Genomic DNA, 19,560 nt, shown 5'->3' on the forward strand with positions numbered 1-19,560 from the left:
CTGAGGGGGCGGTGTGATTGGACGAAGTGTCCCCGGCTCGGGGCCCCGCACCCGGATTGGTGGGTTTGGCGAAGCAAGGGGCGGGGCGGGGCGCGTCGCCGGGGCTACGGAGTGGGGGGCGGGGGAGGAGGAGGAGTCGGCTCCCGGAATGGTAGGTCTGGCGCCTCCATCTTTCCGCCCCGCGCCCAGATGGCACAAAGGGGCAGCGCCGCCCGGCCGCCGGCCTGAGCGGGGGACGAGCCCGGCACCGCCCCGGTAGGTCCCGCGAGCGCAGGCGCGGAGCGGGCGCCCCCAGGGCCGGGCGGCGAGCGGGGGCTGGCGACCCCAGCCTGGGGGGAGATGCTGTGGGGCGAGCCCCAGGGAGCTCCCCTCAGGCGTGGCGTGGGGCGGGCACCCCGGGCTGGGCGCTCCCCTGGGGCGGGGCCTTTCCGGGAGCTGGGGGCTCCTCGGGGAACCCTGGGGGGGTCCTCTGGGTGGCCCGGGGGCGGGGCAGAGGGATCCTGGGGGGCCGGGTCTAGGGAGGCGATCGGGTCTCCCAGGCAGGGGGAGGGGGTTTGAATGGGGGTTGGCCCGGATGGGGCGGTCGAGAGTTATGGGGCTGGGGTAGCGGGTGGCTCTGGGGGCAGGCTCGTCCCGGGTCGGAGGGGTCCTACGGGCGGGGTCTCGGGGTTGGGGGATCTGTGTGTGCGGGACGGGAATTGGGGAGGGTCTTTGGGATTGGGGGATCTGTGTGTGCGGGACGGGAATTGGGGGAGGGTCTCTGGGGTTGGGGGATCTGTGTGTGCGGGACGGGGATTGGGGGAGGGTCTCTGGGGTTGGGGGATCTGTGTGTGCGGGACGGGAATTGGGGGAGGGTCTCTGGGATTGGGGGATCTGTGTGTGCGGGACGGGAATTGGGGAGGGTTTTTGGGATCTGTGTGTGCGGGACGGGAATTGGGGGGGGGGGTTCTCATTAGGAACGGGCCTGCCCCTGTTACCTGGGGGGCACCGGGCTGTAGAACAGAGAGAGGACTGGAGACCGGTTTCCCTCCCCCCACTCCCCGCAGGTGAACGGGGTGCGGGAGATGCAATAGGTCCGTATGCCTGGATGTTATTCTGGGTTCCCGTTTCGCCTCGTGCTGGCTCGGCTCAGCGCTGCTGGTTAGTGGGGCAGGCTGCAGGTGTCTGTTTTGACTAGGGAAGAGGTGTGTGAAAGAGAGAGATCAGAGATGAGTCCTGTGCAACCCTGATTTGCATTTACTCTCAAGAAGTCACGGTTGTAAATGCGTAGGCTCTGCCACTGCCTTAGTAAGCGCAGTTATCTTATTTCTAACAATGGAAGTAAGGGTAGGTGGATTGTTGCATAGAAGTTGGACGTCCTCTTATTTGCAGACACCTCTTCCTGTTTCGTTGGTATGGCCGTATCTAACGTGCAAGGGTTGCTGTGTTCTGCATTTCTGGTCCTGTTATAGATGCATACTTTGCAGTATTTGTAAAAGAATGCTCTGAAGTAGAATAGAAGGTAAACTGAGGTAAAGGTAATGGAGTGCCAGATATGGCCAGAGGGTCTCGGTATTATACATGCAATTGTATCTAAATCGAGGGTGGATCTTGCTGCTCTCTCACAGGTAGAAGACAGAGAGACTGCTTGTGTGAGGAAAATGAGAGGAGCAATGTCTATATTAAAAAAATAAGAAGTGAGACTGACAATATTTTTGGGGCTGTACTCTTACTCCCATTAGTAATCCTTTCTTGTGCAAGTAGTCCTGTTGCTTCCAGTGGAACAACTTGCACGACTAAAGTTGTGTGTGTACATGTGCTATTAAAACAAATGGAAAAAAGGACCCTTTGCTTTTTTGTTTTTTAGTAGCATATGATATCAAGGCCCTGACTCTGCAAGCACGCAAAAACATATTTAACCTTATTCACACTAACAGTGCTTAGACGTAAAAGTGTGCTGTAGTGCTTTGGTGAATTGGATGCCAAAGTGAATCGGCTGCTATTATTATTTTAAGTGATGCAGCCTATAAAGGTGAACTTAAAAATGAAAATAGAACTTGCCCAAAAAATCCACAAACCAAGCTGCAGGTGACGTCAAGCACAGGAATAAATGTTAACTTATTAACAGCATCATAGACTGACTTCCTGGTTCACAAAAAAAGCCCTAATACATTGGGTTGCAATGACCTCTCTGTTATGTATAATATGACAAAATGATTGTTTTAATCCAGAATTCCTTCTGGGAGCCAGAAAAACCCAGAAGGATTGATTTAAAAAAATATATATATATACTCTAAAGTCAGAAGCTTTTTAAATAGTGTGTGGCCCACTCTCTGGCTAAATATAAAACAAATTTTCTTGCCTGTGTTACAGAGAACATCTTCATAAACTGACTAAAAAATTCAAGATAAAATTTATTTTTACTACTATTTTACTTTTTGTATTTCTCTTAGCTTGGAAAATTACAATGAACTAGTCAGTTTAATCTTTTCTATTAATATGCTACCACCATTCTACATTAATTGCAAATGTAACATACAGAGGGTCTTTTCTTAAGACTTTTGTTAATCATGAAAACATTTCAAATTGGGCTTGAGGTTTTTTTTTAAGTTTTTGTTTTTGTTTTGTTGGGTTTTTTGTTAAGATGTTTTTTTTTTTTAACAAAGCTTAAATCTTGAGCCATATTTCAACTTATATATATTCTATACCCATTACAGCCTTATTAGTTGGTACACAGGCAGGTTAATTGTTTTTATTTTGCTTTTAAAGATTTTTTTTTTCTTAGCAGCTTCACCAGATGCTGCCTTTTGTGTATGTGTGTGGATAGGTGGTAATCAATAGAATGGGACACATTGAAAGGTAATCTGGAAAGAAGAAATTAAGTGTGCACTTTCCCCCTTTCCCCCACTGCTTTGTGATGTTTGGAGAAGACTATAAATAAATAAATAAATAAATATTTATTTTGAAATCTTTGGTGTTTTACATGAGCTATTCAGTTCTTGTCTTGTTCACCCTGGAAGACTCTGGTCACTGGAGAAGTAGTGACTTATAGGAGACTGAAAAGTGATCAATAGAGGGAGGGGAAGGGACTTTTAGTCTCAGTTCAAGACTCTTATTTTTAATACCTAACTCCAGTGTTGAATAAACACTTGGGAGAAATAATATCTTTGTTAGATCTTTAATGCTGCAACCGCCGCCTCTTTTAAATGTAGAAAGAGAGCGAGCTTATGAGATGGGACATCTTCTGAGATTCCCGAGAAGTCCTCCAGGAAAAACCAGAAGAGACTATGACTGATCATTTCAGGATTTAAAAAAAGGAGACGGAAGTGAACAGCAGGGTCCCTCAAGGTTCTCTGTTGGGACCTGTGCTGTCCATATTTATTCATTATCTGGAAATGGGCTGAATTGTGAAAAGGCAAAGTTCGCAGACAATACAAAATTATGACAGGTTGTTAAGCAGACAATGAGGAGTTACAGAAGGATGTCACAAAACTGGGTGAGTGGGTAACAGAATGGCTGATAAAATTCAATGTTAAGTACAAAGAAATGCACACTGGAAAAAATAATCCCAACTATACGGTACAATAATGTGTTCTAAATTAGCTGTTACCATCCACGAAAGAGCTCTTTGAGTCATCATGGCTAGTTCTCTGGAAACCTGCTCAATGCACGCAGTGGTTAAAAAGGCTAACAGCATATTAGGAGCTATTAGGAAAGATATAGATAAGATCTACAACGTACAACTAACATATGGAACTCATTGCCAAGGGATGTTGTGATGGCCAGAAGTATAACTGGGTTCAGAAAGCACTGGATAAGTTCATGACAAATAGCTAATGATGGACCTATTAGCCAAGGTGATTGGGGTGACCCTAAACATTTGACTCCCAGAAGACGGGGTGGATCAGTCCATGATCGCCCTATTGCATGTACACACCCTGAAGCACTGGTACAGGCCACTGTTGGAGACAATATACTGGGCCAGATGGACCAGGGTCTGACCCAGTATGGCAGCTGTTAAGTTCTTATGTTGAAACTTCTTGAGGTGGGGGAGAAACTCTTTCAGGCCTTGTCTTCTCTATACATCATATTAAATAAAATGGGCAGAAATCTAGTGGGGGTTTTTATAAATCATTTGCAGGCCACCTTTCATACAGCAGGAGTTTTTATTATTTGTATTACAATAGTATGTAGAGGCCCCAGCCAAGATCAGGGCTCCCCACTGCAGTAGCTTCTATATATAGCCATAGCAAGAGAGTCTGAGAGGGTCCCTGGCCTGAAGAGTTTACATAGACAAACACAAAGGATGGGAGAAAAGAAGTCGTTATTGCCATTTTACAGATCGGCAACTGAGGCAGAGAGAGTTCAAGTGACTTGCCCAAGGCCATACAGGTAGTCTGTGGCAGAGCCCACTCCTTAACAACAAGACCATCCTTCCTCTCAAGAGATTTTAAGATATTCCCCTTGAATTAACAGGAGATCGAAATTCTTCTGATGTCCTTCTTCTGAGCCAGTAGTCAGTTTTCCTATTGTTTAAGAATGTAGTTGGTAATTATGCTCTACCCCATCCCCCCATTTTGTCACTTCAGTGTTTGTTTTGCAGGACTAAGACTGGAGGTTCTAGACATTACCTACATTCTGTATTTAGGCAGCTGTCTGACGAGGTACAGTGCAAACTTCTAACTGAGCCAGCACTGAATTTCTTTCAACAGTGTTATCAAAATGTTTCACACATCCAAAACTGTTTCAGCATATTTTATGCATCCATAATACATTAGTCATACTACCTAACTGGGGAATTACCATTGTTCTACTATAGGTCATAGCGTGATTCACAGGGGTATGGCATGTATTTTTGTTGGTACAAATCCTTTCAACTCTCATTTTAAGTAGATTTCCTTGTAATAAAAGTAAAAGCTACATCAATAAGATACTGTTTTATTATTTAAAAATGTTACTACAGTACTAGTAGAAAAACCTCTCCTCTGGGTTTTAATACATGGACAGAATGTTGAGTGAAGCATTGTAGTTTTTTTCAGCTAGACAAGTTTTTAAAATAGTCCATTTAAAAAGAATAAATATTTAATCCACCCTCTTGCTCAAATTTCCAACCTCTAATATTTGGTACCCAAGGGAAAGATTATCCCAAACCCCCAATTGTTTTTCCTTCTTCAGTTGAATGTCAGCTGCAACTTATCACAATCTTTCTATGAACTTTTTTCTCACTCACAGGAGTAAGTTCCTCTATTGCTGGCCAACTCTGAAACTTTCACATTTGTTTCTTAGTGTGTCTGCATCTCTCTTGCTCATAGGACAGGGGTTTGCTGTATTTCCCGTCACTGTTGTGCATTTCTGAAACATAGCTGTGTCCTTCTCTCTGCATCTCTTCAGGCAAGGGCTGAGCCAAAACACTTTCCCACTGCCCCATTGTGCTGGATGTGATTCATCCTTGCAGCTGCCATGAAACCTTCATGTTCCCATAATCCTTCCCACTTGTTAAAGGAACCTGATTCTAAAAATGTGTTTCTGTCATTTCAGCCTAACTCAAAAATATTTACTCAAAAGAGAAGCCAGCTTTTACCCCTTTGCTGTATCTGAAAGTTAGTTTTTTGGAAGCAGTGTCCTGTTTTATCAGGATTCATGTTGAATAGCCTGGTAATGCTGGAGTGTGTCAACAGGAGAACTAGGTTAGCTTTTTAAACATTCTGTCACACAGAGAGGACAATACCATCCAAATATTAAGTAACACTAGCACAAGAAGAAAAGCAATCCCTTCCTCCCAAGATGATGAGAGCCGTGAGGCCTAAATATTTGGTAAAACCTTTGGGAGAGAACAGTGACAGAACAGTCTCACACTTTTTAAAGTTATATTGCAAAACCTGATCTATGAGGAAAGGTTGAAAAAACTAGGCATGTGTAGTCTTGAGAAAATAAGACTGCAGGGGTACCTGTTAAGTCTTCAAATATATTAAGGGTTGTTATAAAGAGGATGCAGTTGTTCTCCATGTCCACTGAAGGTAGCACAAGAAGTAATCAGATTAATCTATAGCAAGGGAAATTTAGGTTAGATGTTAGAAAGTGTTCTAACTATAAGGATAGGTAAGCACTGGAACAGGCTTCCAAGGGACATTGTGGTGTCCCCATAGTTGGATGTTTTTAAAAACACCTGTCAGGGATGGTCTAGGTATAGTAGGTGCTACCTCAGCGCAGGAGGGTGACGTAGATGACCTCTTAAGGTCCCTTCCAGCCCTACATGTTAATGATTTATCCACACACGATATACACAGTCAGTGGTGATAGGACAAGATTTCCCCACACTGCCCCACCAATTAGTGTCAACCCTGACCTGGCATAATATCAGTAAAACCAACTTAAAACAAGAAATAGGAATGACCACCATATGCACAAAACATTAGTCTCATACCCTCATCATCCTCCTTTACTTCTCTCTTGAATGCTGTCTTCTCTCCCTATCATGTCTAACATGAGGCCAGTTCCCTCAGCTCCTACTCACTCCTGACTTCAAGGGGATTACTCATGAGAAAGGTTTGAAGGATTTTAAACCCCAATACTGCAGTGAACTCTGCATAACCAGATGCCTGAGTCCATGTGGAGCTCCACTGATGGGATCGAGGTCCAGAATTGTAAGTGCTCTGAGCAGGGTCTAAGTCTCTTCTCTTTCTGTTAACACTAATGATACTGCTAACAGGGGATCCAGTTGTGATGGTGAATCCAATTGTGATATGGAAACTAAACCCTGATCTGCAGTGTTGGGTTTTATGAATGTTGAGTCCATGTCCTTGTAGAATCAGGGGCTAGGAATTTTTTTAAGAAATTAAATATAAGAAATTGATTAGCCAATTGTCATGGAATCTCTGAAACACGTCGCTCAGTTAGATAGAACATGCACATGGTTTGGCATAAAATTTGGTAATCACTCTTCTTGCAATCTACACTCTGAACACAGCTCAGCATCTATAATGGAAGTTAAACAGCTTTGTTCGTATCAGCCAAGATGTTTCTCTGCCCTGTTTTTCCTCCAATTTCAATAGTCTTCAGAGAAGAAATGTGAACTTCAATCAATTTTTCTTGTATTCTTATTTTTATATAAAAAGAATGTTCATTTTTAATGAGACCTAGTTCTCTGTCCCTGCTGCAAGGTCTTAAACATAAGCAAACTAATGACTGTCTGTGGAGACTTGCAGTTTAGTCTGGTCGATCTCCCACCGTTAGCTTGGCCTTCATTTTTGCTTGGGATTCCCCAATGTTCCAGTGCCCTCTTAGAAAACTAAGTTCTCTAGCAAGGATTTAAAATATTTTACCTTCTCAATAGAACACCAGGTTAATGCAAATCCATTAACTTCTTGTATTCATTCAACATCCTTATGGCAGCTCAGACAGCCATGACATGAAAGCTATTGTTTTACTCAACAGTTTGGGAGGGGAAAATATTGGTAATACTTAACACCATTTCTGAGTGATGAGTGGGAACTGAAACAAAAAGTGGTTTAGTGTCTGAAACTGCTTTTTCTTACGTCTTTATGTATCAATTTCTCATTAGCTTGGAGTAGTCTCCGCTTCATAAAAAGGGGAGGCTTTCTTTCCACCATGAGGCAATATTGTGGTTGGCTGTAACCAAATGTCTGAGGAGGTAAATCATTGATCCCTGGGCTGTATATTAGAGAAAACTAGATTGATGCCATTTCCAGCCAAGACCTTCACTAACATTCTCTCCAAGATCTTTTGTGACCTGGCCTCTTGGTAGGTTTGATATTCTCAATAGTGTCAGACATGAAGTATATATACACCTGTATGGGATCGCTACCGTAATAGTTGCTTATTTTAGGCCCCCAGCTGGGGAAGCTTGTTGACAGCATAAAGGGGCCAATAAACTCCTGTCCATCAGGAGACCAGCACAACTTGGAAGCTGCACTGAGCAGGCCAAGATAGGAATAGATAGAAATAGTCATGGAATCTCCAGCATTGGAGGTTTTTAAGAACGTGCTAGGCAAACACCTATCAGGGATAGTCTGGATAATAATCAGTCCTTCCTTGCTGCAGGGGACTGGACTAGATGACCTGTTGAGGTCCTACATTTCTATGATGGCAGGTGGATGTGCTTTCTCAATCCATCCCTTGAATGGCCTCTGCCAACAAGATGCCACAGCTGTGGCTAAAAGCTGCTTCTCTCTCAGCTAAATGAATTATTCTTTAGCTCAAATGGTATTTTAGGATAGTCGTTTGTTTAGTGATCGAGGTCCCAGGAGGTTTGATTCCTTCTGCTGTCTGCAGTTCCTGTATGTGCGTGACCACAGTTCATCATGTAGGCATGCAACAGGTGCTCTCTTATTTCTTTCTGTCGTAAAATGGAAAGTATCAAAGTGATGACAAAAGCATTAAAAGAATTTTCCAAACGTGACTCCTTCTTAACTTTCAAATTATTGCTTCTCTAACTGCTTCTGATTCTCCTCCCTCCCCCTCCAAAATTTCTTGAACCTTTCCCAAATTTGGCCTTAAAAATTCTCTTTTGTTCTCAGGTCACATTTGAAATTTGAACCAGAGAGACCATTTCTCTTTCATTTCAGAGCGTGTGAGTGAAAGGGAAACTGCTTACAACTTTAACTATCCATAGGCAACTTCCTCTTCATAATATAGCCTAATTAACTCTGGTATTTCCAAACATAAGAAAAGTCTCTCTTGGCCTTTTAAAGGCTTCAGTTTTGTTCTGATTTGTACACCTTCTGTTTCATTAACCCATATTCTTTTTGATACCGGTGCAACCCCACTGTGCACTGGTGGGATTCCCCCACTCTGCAAAAAAAAAAAAAAAAAAAAAAAAAAAATGACCTCAGAGGGGAATTTGGTCTACAATCTTGGGGTTGCCTTGAATGCAGGCTAGTGGGTTTTGGCATGATTTTCAAGCACTGCAGTTTAAGTATAATAGTTGTTGTTGTTAAGTGTTTAATTATTGCAGTCTAACGTTTATCTGTGGCACTTGGAAAGTGTACCCCTTCTCTCTTTTTTTGTTTTTCAGTGAAATTGAGCAACATTGCAAGGCTCACTACATTTTACTTAAGTCCTCCCCAGAAAGCTTTACTGGTTTAACTATGCCAGTATAATTAAACTGGCAAGCCTTCCTAGTTTATAAAAAATGCGTATACTGTACTGGTATACCTTATGCTGGTTCTCTGACTAGCATGAGCAATTCTGATATATTCCCTTATATAAAACAAAACTGCATCTACACTTCTTATTAACATTTATTGTATTGTGGTAGTTCCTAGGATCAGGACCCGTTGTGCTAGGTACTATACCAACACAAACAGCAAGATTGTCCCTTTCACAATGAACTTACAGTCCAAGTATATGACGAGAGACAACAGGTGCAGACAGACAGTATTGGTCAGCGTGGTAGGCAGTGGTCTCTGCACACCAGCAGCCTACCTGTTAAGTGTGTGTGTGTGTGTGTTTTTGTAAGCATCATGGGAAATGAGAATTCTGAGGAGGGATTTGAGGGTGAAATGAGAGAACTTTGCAGATGTTTATGGGGAGTGCCTCCCAAGCATGTAGGGCAGCATGGGAGAAAGTACAAAGGTATTTGAAAATTTAACAAGTGGGCAGTAGACTGGCATCATTGGCTGATTGCAAGCAAGCATTGAAAGCCTGATAACGAATGAGAGATGATAGGGTAGGGGAATTGGCTGTGTGGAGCCTTGAAAGTGAGTACAAGCAGTTTGATGCAATAGAGAAGCGGGAGCCAGTGGTGAGATTTAAAGAAAGGGGTGAATATATGGAGATATACCTATCTCATGGAACTGGAAGGGACCCCAAGAGGTCATTGAGTCCAGCCCCCTGCCTTCACTAGCAGGACCAAGTACTGATTCTGCCCCAGATCACTAAGTGGTCCCTTCAAGGATGGAACTCACAACCCTGGGTTTAGCAGGCCAATGCTCAAACCACTGAGCTATTCCCCTCCCCAATGACATAGCTGAAGCAACAGGTTATGAAATTGACCTTTTGCAGCAGCATTCTGAGCACTATAGCCTGATCCAACAAAGTATTTAAGCACCTGTGCTCAGCATCTTGCAGGATCAAAGCCCTAATTGCACAAATTTGGATATCGCTTTAAGGAACCTAAAGATAATGGATTTAGGGATTTTCTTTCCCTTCTCAATCCTTAATTAAATATACCGGAGTTGACTATAATCCATTAAGTAACTCCACTGACTTCATTGAGTTTAAGATTTAATTTAAATGGTCTTTAAAAACTTTCAACATATACAGTTTAACGAGACAAGGTGGGTGAGGTAATATATTTTATTGGTGAGAGAAGCTTGAAAGCTTCCTGATATCCTGGGACCAACATGGGTACCGCTACGCTACATACATCATGTATAATTGACATTCCTGTTCTGTTAGGATTAAGGTGACACAATCCTTTTTGAAACTGATGAGCAACTGCTACTTAAAACTATTAGTCCAGTTTGGGGAAGAGAGAGGGGGTTGAGAAGTGAAGTTGGCATGTTAATGACCATAAAAACAGATCTGTGCTTAGTTCTGAGCATATTGACCTTTCTAGTATCCGTTGGTAATGGTTGAATTTCAGTTTTTGTATTGTAAAGTGATTACAGTAGAACCTCAGAGTTACGAACACCTTGGGAATAGAGGTTGTTCATAACACTGAACAAAAGGCGGTGGTTGTTCTTTCAGCTTCCAACTGAACGTTGACAATACAGCTTTGAAACTTTACTATGCAGAAGAAAAATGCTGCTTTTAACCATCTTAATTGAAATGAAACCAGGACAGAGACAGTTTTCTTACTGTATCAAATCTTTTTAAAACTTTCCCTTTATTTTTTAGTAGTTTGTTTTACACAGTATTGTGCTGTACTGTATTTGCCTTTTTTGTCTCTGCTGCTTCCTGATTGCATAGTTCTGGTTCCAAATGAGGTGTGGGGTTGACTGGACAGTTCATAACTCTGGGGTTCTACTGTACAAGTCACCCTGTACAGCTGATAGCAGGGCAGTGATGAATAGCACATTATACTAATTTCCAACAGGGAAGACAGTTTTGAGATTGGAGGAATAGGCCAAAATGTAATAGTTATTTGCAAGGGTTTGAACTCAAGTAGGTTTTTAAAAAATGTGTCTAATGATTATATGCTTTTTTTATATATTACATGAAGCAGTATTAAATTTATACTCTGATTTTAAACATTATGCTATTATGAGACATTTAGCATGAATGTCACATTTACTTTTCATGTCTGTAGAAATTACTTTCTCAGACATATTGGGATGTTGATAATTTTAGTCAAGGTATTTTAATTAATGGGACATAATTCATCTGAAAATATGTCGTAAAGAAATTTCTTTATGTTCTTACAAATATTTTAAACTAAAGAGAATTTTTAAAATCCATTTTTGTTTTAGTTTTTTATTTTTTCTTGACATATGCAATGAAAAATCAGTGAAGTCAATTTTACTTTCAGGTTCTTAGTGCTGCAAAGTTTGGGTTGTAAACAGTTTAGGTAGGGGTCTTTAAGTATTTTTATTTGTTTTTGTTTTAATTGTGGAAACATTTCTGTTGGCTTCCTGTCTTATAAAGAATTTGTTTATTTATTTATTGTTTGTTAAACAAAGCTTACATTTTGGTCCAAATTTGACCATGATCCTTTAGTTTTATTTCTCTCACTTTCTTTAGCCTTATATCAGGGTTTTTTCCTTTTTAGGGTAATAATTCAACTGTTGCTTAAATGAGTTTTCAGTTCTAAGGGGATTTGTTTTATTTTCATACAAACTCTCAATTGGTGAGTTGTCCAAATTTGGACAAGAACAAAACCAATAGTTTTTTCTAATTGCAAACTTTTTTTTTTTTTCTATTTTCTATGGCAGAACTGCACTCGACTGGGTTTGGGAAAACCAGTGAAGTCCTCTTTACTACAGTGCTGTAGTTTGGTATCTGCTCTTGGAAGCCCTTGTCCACCTTCCCTTTCTGACTTGATGATCTGTACAGCATACTTATAGCATGAATTCCTGTCTGTACTTTACTTCCTTTATGTTAGACTTTTTGACACTTTTATCTTTCACGGCCATGTGCACTTCAGAATGTGTGTACTTCCTTGTATGCAGGGGAGACAGTGTTGCATTATGTCTCCAGGATAGATCACTCTTGTATGCCATTCCAGTCATTTGAATCCACGTCTCCATTGCCAAACAAGTCAGTTGTATTTATGTAATAAAACTGCTTGTGCCTTCTATTTGTTCCCCTTTTTTGTCTCTACCGCTCTGAGATGTTTCAAAGTAGTTTTAATTGTTCTTTTGTCTCTTCTATGTTCAGTCCTCCTTTTATTTTCAGCAGCAAAATTGACTTAGTCGGAATGGCCACCCTCAGTTTGATACTGAAGTCGTTGTTCATAGTAGCCTTGCAAAACTTGTAATGAAAATCTACTAGACCAGGCACAAAGTCTACTCCATTACCCATTACTATGACAGAGGTTAAAAAACAAACAAACAGTCTTTCATGCCCTTTAAAACAAATACTTCATTTACTTGTCAATTTACTTTCCTTGGGAAAGTGGAATTTTACAAGACTGGTTTACAGACTGCTCAGTTTACAATTCCATATATAACTGTTTGTCATTTTGGTTTGATTCTGCTCATGGCTTGAAATTGCACTTCCTAATTGCAAATGATCTTGATACACAGAGGAGCGCAGCCCTACCCAGCAACACGGTGACAGGAAGTAGAACAACATTTGCAGAAGCTTCATTCTGGCTGACCAACTTATATTGGGCAGAGTGAGGCCTTTTTGTCAATGGTACTCTTTTGTGTCATGTTTAGCTATTTCACGCAGAGATTGGTGCTTCCCTTCCCTCTCAGCAACCAGTAATTTGGGAGAGGGGAAAGTTCCCCACCCCATGTTCTGTTTCAGATTCCCAAGGTTGTGAAAGCAGAGTTCCCTGTTGGGTATGCTTAGACTCCTTAGGGGCCCCTAAGGGGATCAGCTTTTGCTGATAGGGTTAGTCCTAAGGCTACTAGGTGGTGGTTCACTTTTGGAGCCCTGAGTGGCATGTCTTTTTTTTTTTTTTTTTTTTTTTTTTTTCAGATAAGCACAGCACAATCTCTTGCCCGGAGCTGGGAATTCTGTATTTCCTCAGCCATCAGGAAAACCACCTCCTTTCTTGGAAACGTATCTTCCAAGTGAATCATTCTTTCCAAATCTCACATGTGCGCTGTGGCTCGACCCAAACCTGGGGTCACTGCTGAAGGTGCAGCTATTGAAAACAGTGGAGCAGCATAATTCACTGAGTATGATAAAAGCCCATATGGTGCTACTTTTAGTGTATAACTGCTTCAGTGCCCTAAGGCGGTACAGTCCATTTCTGTTACCCTGTTCCATTAGGGAGCCCAACTGTTCTGGAAACAGTTTGCTGGAACTGTATCCAAAACAGTGAAGTAATGTCCTTGCAGCTTCTCTGTCCCACACAACTGTTTGCCAGGTTGTGCATAAATAATGACTCTGCACTAATACATATGCTATATTTGACAGGTCTGTGGTGAGGTGGGGTTTAAATATCCTTCTCTCACTCTCCCCATTCATTAGCTCCCCAGCACATAGATTATTGGTCTTAATTCATTGGTTAGCATCACTCCAGCACTAGAAGTGCACCTGCTCTTGTTTTTATTGATTGTCCTAAACAGTCTCTCTATGAGGGAGGAGATGCTTTTTGTCAACACCTTTTTATTTAAAAACAGTGGGATGGGATGGATGTATATTTAAATAAATAAATAAAGCAACCTGGGCCTTATATATAAACATTGCACCCTTTTCATCCTAAAGCCTGCAAGAAGAGGAAAGAACATTTGGAGTGAATGTAGGGAGAACTCCATGAGGTTTATCTCATAGTTGCCACCGCTTATAGGTGCTTATAGGAGAGGGTTTGTGTGGCTCACCCCCCAAATCGCAGTGTCTGTTTTCCTCGCATCTCCTACCTCCAATCCTGAAGATCTGTAATTCGGCCCCCTGGTGCCTGTGCATTATGATACAGTCTTTAATTATAAAAAGAACAGGAGTACTTGTGGCACCTTAGAGACTAACACATTTATTAGAGCATAAGCTTTCGTGGACTACAGCCCACTTCTTCGGATGCAGTCCACGAAAGCTTATGCTTAATAAATTTGTTAGTCTCTAAGGTGCCACAAGTACTCCTGTTCTTTTTGCGGATACAGACTAACACGGCTGCTACTCTGAAACCAGTCTTTAATTATATTACTAACTTCTGAGTGCTTGACTTTGCGACCGTAGTCTTTTAACATGATTGTCATTGGCTGCCCTTTCCCAAGGGAAGCAGGCACAATGCAATAAGACTTAATGTTTCTCACTGCTGTGTTAATATTTTCCTAGCAGAAACGCACTCTGGGTTGGCGTGAAGCTGGGCATGTAGTGTGCATCACACAGTGTATGCAGAGGGAGGGTGGGGAGGGAGTGTGATGCTGTGACTGATTTAGGCCACTTTTTATATCCACTTTCATGTGGCTCCTCTAAAGACTGCAGGGAAAGTTTCTCAAAAATAGACAGGACCGTGGGTTTTTAAGGTTTCCTCTGGAAGACCCACTACATCAAACCACTTGGTGCTCAATGTCGGCTGAGCAAAGTGAGATCTTACTCTCAGCTCGATGGCATTTCTGTGTCCGTAACACAGGGCATTTTGAATGCCACATCCAATTTCAAATGTTTAAGGAATGTTCTAGACCTCAATGGGCAGATCCCTGGGCGGAGGATGGGGAAATGGAGGACACACACAGCCCCTTGCATTTGTTAGTAGTCCCAACGGTGTCACCTCCATAATGGTCTCTGGAGCAAAGAACCAGTTGATAACAGCCGTTAACACCTTGCAGCATAAAATACCGCTATCTCAGTTCTGTCTATTCTCCCAGTACAGTTCAGATGGTTGACTCTCTGTGTGGCCTATCTCCCAGACCGAAAGACCAGAAATAAGGGGCTGGCACACAACTCCAGGCATATGGGGGTTGGCGGAGGGGGGAGAATCGGTAATAATAGTGTGGGGGAGAATGACATGGAGCTCTTGCCTTGGGGTGAAGGGGGGCACACTGAACCTCTGACACCATGGTGTGTGCGTGCTTCCCTGACATCAGGGAGGAGGTGTCCGGGGGCAGGGAATCCCTGAAATAGAGAGGGATAGGAGGGTGGGCATACACGGAGCTTGTAGGGGGAGGTGGAGGGATGCAGGGAGTCCCTGGGGGGTGCAATGTGTTTGACCTCCAGAAGCAACACATTGTGTGACACTCTAGCCCAGGGATCGGCAACCTTTGGCACGTGGCCCCCCAGGGTAAGTACCCTGGCGGGCCAGGCCAGTTTGTTTATCTGCCGCGTCTGCAGGTTCGGCCAATAGCGGCTCCCACTGGCCGCGGTTCGCCGCTCCAGGCCAATGGTGGCTGCGGGAAGCGGCGGCGCGGGCCGAGGGATGTGCTGGAGCGGGAAACCGCGGCCAGTGGGAGCTGCTATCGGCCGAACCTGTGGACCTGGCAGATAAACAAACCGGCCCACCAGGATGCTTACCTTGGGGGACCGCGTGCCAAAGGTTGCTGATCCCTTCTCTAGCCTAAAAGGTTATGGGCTGTTTCTACCAGAATTTCAACATGTGCTTCCACATGTTGAGTTGTTTCAAACTTGCCCAGTTTGCACACCAGCACTACTTGCACACCAAATTCCCAGGCATTTCAGTGGGAGTTCTGAGTACACAAAAACGTCCGGATGTGCCACAGATACCTAATGCCTGGATGGCGTTAGTTTGTATCTTCAACTTAATTGTTTACTTCGCTATTGAAGGAGGAACTTCAAGACTTGCTTATTACTCAACAAATTTATTGAAACATGATTGACTTCCATTTTTCTTTCTTTTTTTCCCCCCAGATGTGCTTCCGGATGATGATGCATATTTTAATTGATGATGTCGGAAGCTAAATCTACAATTCCCCATTCATTCCAGCTTGTTAGCAACACATAAAATGCAAAGACCACAATTCAGGATCACAAAAACATTGCTCTTACATCTTTCTAGATGATTGTAGTTGCTCTGATTGTGTTCTATGCTAGCAGAAGCCTTCTCCAAGGTTTACTGCTGACTCTAGAGCAGCACATCCCCTGCATACTGGGAACTTTGGGTGCTAGCAACATGGGCAACTCCTGTGTTTGTCGAGATGATAGTGGTGTGGAAGACAACGTAGAATCCCAGAATCCGCAAACACAGAATAGTAGAGTACCAGTACCTGAAGCAAGAAGCCATCCAAGGGACCCTGTAAGGCCACCCAGGAGGGGGCGAGGGCCACATGAACCAAGAAGGAAAAAACAGAATGTGGATGGACTAGTGCTTGACACGCTGGCAGTAATACGGACACTGGTAGATAAGTAAGTACCTCCGAAAGGATCACTCAATATTAATGAAAACTGTTCCATTGAAAACATTGGTGCTAAAGATTAAAGAGATCTCTTACTCAGAAACCACCAAGAGCATGCATGAAATTAATATTTTTAAAATAAGAGGGAAGGTTGTTTGTTTGTCTCCAAAGATCAATTGCATTGGAAGAATTTTGTTTACTTGCTTGTATATACTTCATTCTGGAAATGGCTAAACAAAACTATAGAGAGACGGCTTTCATCTTCATTAGATATGTGTACTCTTCCAGGTTGCAAATCTAATTTCTTATTCTTAAAGCCAGCACACTATAATTGCTCATATGGTGAGCCAAGTGCTGCGCTTATTGCATGCTCAGAGCACCCATTGTGGTGGTTTTGGATACACAAGGATCACAGGATCTGTCCTTGTTTTTGATGGTTATGCTGTTGCTTTCCATAAATATTTAAAAGGGCCTCTAAAGTGTTTGTTTATCATTATTTGGATTGGATAAAAGCATGGATTGGAGAGACCAAAACAGGAGGAAACTATTACCGATGTCAATTGCACTTTATACTAAATAGCTTCGGTCTGAGCTTAAACTGGATAAATCTCAAGATAATGAGCTTTGATTCATGCGTCTGCATGGGCACTCTGGAATGCGCCTGCTGGAGGAGTCAGTCTGCCTTTCTGCTGAAGGGTGCTGTAAATGGGCATGGGAGGTCCGATTTGCCTTGACATTTATATATTTTTTTTCTAAAAACATGAAAAGGACACCTTCAGCTGGAATTTTCCCTACTAGTGTTACAAGCAACACCTCTGATGTGTTATAAATGAAAGCTGTTGAAATGTATATTTTTCTCATCTCTCTCTCTCTTCCCCCCCCCCCCCCCGTTTATTTACTTTATGAATTTGACACCACCTTATGGTTACTTAACTCCGTGTGGGTCTTTCCCTCAGCAGCATGGGAAAGAAGAACACGTACAAAAACAGAAAAATATGATTATAAACTGTGGTTTACAGAAGGACTCTGGGGTAGGTGTAGTAAATATTGGGGGGGGGGGTGTTTTGTTGGAGTGCTGACTCCCTTGTTTTCTGTTGCTAAATTGTGTTAATAGCTAAAAAATACATTTATATTTATTTATAAATGGAGATATCCCATCTCCTGGAATGGACCTTGAAAGGTCATCGAGTCCAGCCCCCTGCCTTCACTAGCAGGCCCAAGTACTGATTTTGCCCCAGATCCCTAAGTGGCCCCCTCAGGGATTGAACTCACAACCCTGGGTTTAGCAGGCCAGTGCTCAAACCACTGAGCTATCCCTTCCCCCTTTCTTAATGTTGTTTTCCATATAATTAATTGCTGTAGTTGCCTCAAAGATGTCATGTAATCATGAATGATGGGGAACTGTCCATAAGAAAATCATTTAGGTACCATATCTGTGGAAATGTTGGAGAACCTCAGACCAGACTTCAGGCTGATAGTGTGCCTTTAAGACCAAAAGAAACATTTCCACTGGACTTAAAAAAACAAACAAACAAACAAAAAAAAGACAGTGGAATGGAAGGTTTTATAGAACACGAGACTGCAGAAACAGAAACTTTCCCCTGTGATGTCTCCAACTCAGAACTTTAGTTTTATTTGAGAAGCTAAAAATGAAACTTAGAGGAAACAGTGAAGTTGGCCAATCTCTGTCCAAGTTGAGAAAAGAGGAACAAGTGTAAGCTAAACAGCATAAACAATAGAGGTGGATCTGAACCATGCCCACCTTTGGAACCAGATGCAAGCAAGCTTTCTTTGTTCAGAAATAGTCAGATGCTCTCTGAGTTAATGTAGATTTAAAAAAAAAAATTGTTTTAGTTTTTAATTATGTGGTTTTAGTAACATATTTCAGGATATTTGTTTTCTAAAAAATTAGCTTCACGGCATTCTTTTCAAAATCCACTGTCCTGAAAAGTAATTTAAGTCCATTTAAATGGACTATTTAATTATTCCACATATGATTTATCCTTTATATCATGATCCACAATGGACATTCTTTTGCAGATTTTTAACATTAGCTTTTGAAATAAAATCCAACATTCTCTCCAAAAAACACTGTAAGAAACTGTGTTTTTTGTTTTAGTTTTTTTTTTTTTCGGGGTACCTCCAGTCTATACAAGAATGAAGAATTAAAAAGCGCAGTGGTGGAAGGTGGTGTTGCGCAAATGAAGTAGTAAACAAAAATATGTTGATTTTCCTTTTCATCCCAAACACGGGGAAGGATGTATGGTGGAGGGAACAATGTTTGGAAAATTAAAATGTCTACTACAGACAAGGAAGAGTAAAATGAAAATGCTAGAAATGTGTTTTTACTGTTAATGTAAATTGAAAGAACATCATGGAAGGAAAGTCCCACTTCCTCTGCCGGTTGCTCTGAGCATCTCCACTGTGTGAAAACAACACAGTAACAGACTTCCAGAGAATATATACGGTACATGCTCATAAAAAAGCATTGTGCTGCAGGGAGGACAGAAATGGAAAAGTGTCCATGGGGCCCTCGTATGAAGAACTAAGTATAAAGGAATGGAATAAAAAGATAATGGGCAAGCAGTTGCACATAGTGAGAGAACTAATGGCACTAAAATGACTTGATTTATATATTTTCTGAAGTTTATACATTGTCTCTTGTGCCTTGTAAACTAGCCCAGAAAACTGAATCCGAACACCTGCAGAGCCAAATAACCTTTTTTTTTTTTTTCCCCATCATTTACTTCTGCATTTTATTTCTCTGAGCCGTCTATCTTTATATCTTTTCTCTTGAGGTTAATTCAGATTTCAACGTAGTTCCACCTTTTCCGTTAGTGATGATTATCTTTCTTTTCAATCTGGTTTTAAGGTTTTATGTGTAGCAGCTTGTTCAGATTTGCTTCAAAATACTTTAATATCATGTTAATTTTTTGTGGTAACCTAGATTTTAAACTTAAAAACGTTCAACAGGAAATACAGCCTTTTCTTGTAAGAAAAAGACCAATTTCACCGTTCGTTTTGATTTGGAAACCTAATGCTGTTAAATTTTATGCTGCAATTCTTCATAGGTAATTTAAACCGCCTTCTGTGATTTTTAAGGTATGCTAGCTGCACCCTTTTTAATCAGTCTTTTTATATTTTTATTTTTAATCCAACT

The 19,560-nt window shown here is 41.8% G+C and overlaps 1 protein-coding gene across 3 annotated transcripts in view; it reads left to right on the forward strand.

The window, feature by feature from the left end:
- Positions 1-146: 146 nt before the first annotated feature.
- Positions 147-19,560, forward strand: part of RSPRY1 (ring finger and SPRY domain containing 1) — a 53,138-nt gene continuing 33,724 nt past the window's right edge. For 2 of the 3 annotated variants that reach the window (XM_054049184.1, XM_054049186.1), the window contains exons 1-2: positions 147-255; positions 15,916-16,410. In XM_054049184.1, the coding sequence (XP_053905159.1) occupies positions 16,064-16,410 (347 nt within the window). In that variant the 5' untranslated portion in view covers positions 147-255; positions 15,916-16,063. Of the gene's footprint in view, positions 256-13,086; positions 13,290-15,915; positions 16,411-19,560 lie in introns of all 3 variants that reach the window. The other variant, XM_054049185.1, reaches the window with a different exon arrangement.

Source organism: Malaclemys terrapin, chromosome 14 (assembly GCF_027887155.1).
Source record: "Malaclemys terrapin pileata isolate rMalTer1 chromosome 14, rMalTer1.hap1, whole genome shotgun sequence".
Classification (NCBI taxonomy): domain Eukaryota; kingdom Metazoa; phylum Chordata; order Testudines; family Emydidae; genus Malaclemys; species Malaclemys terrapin.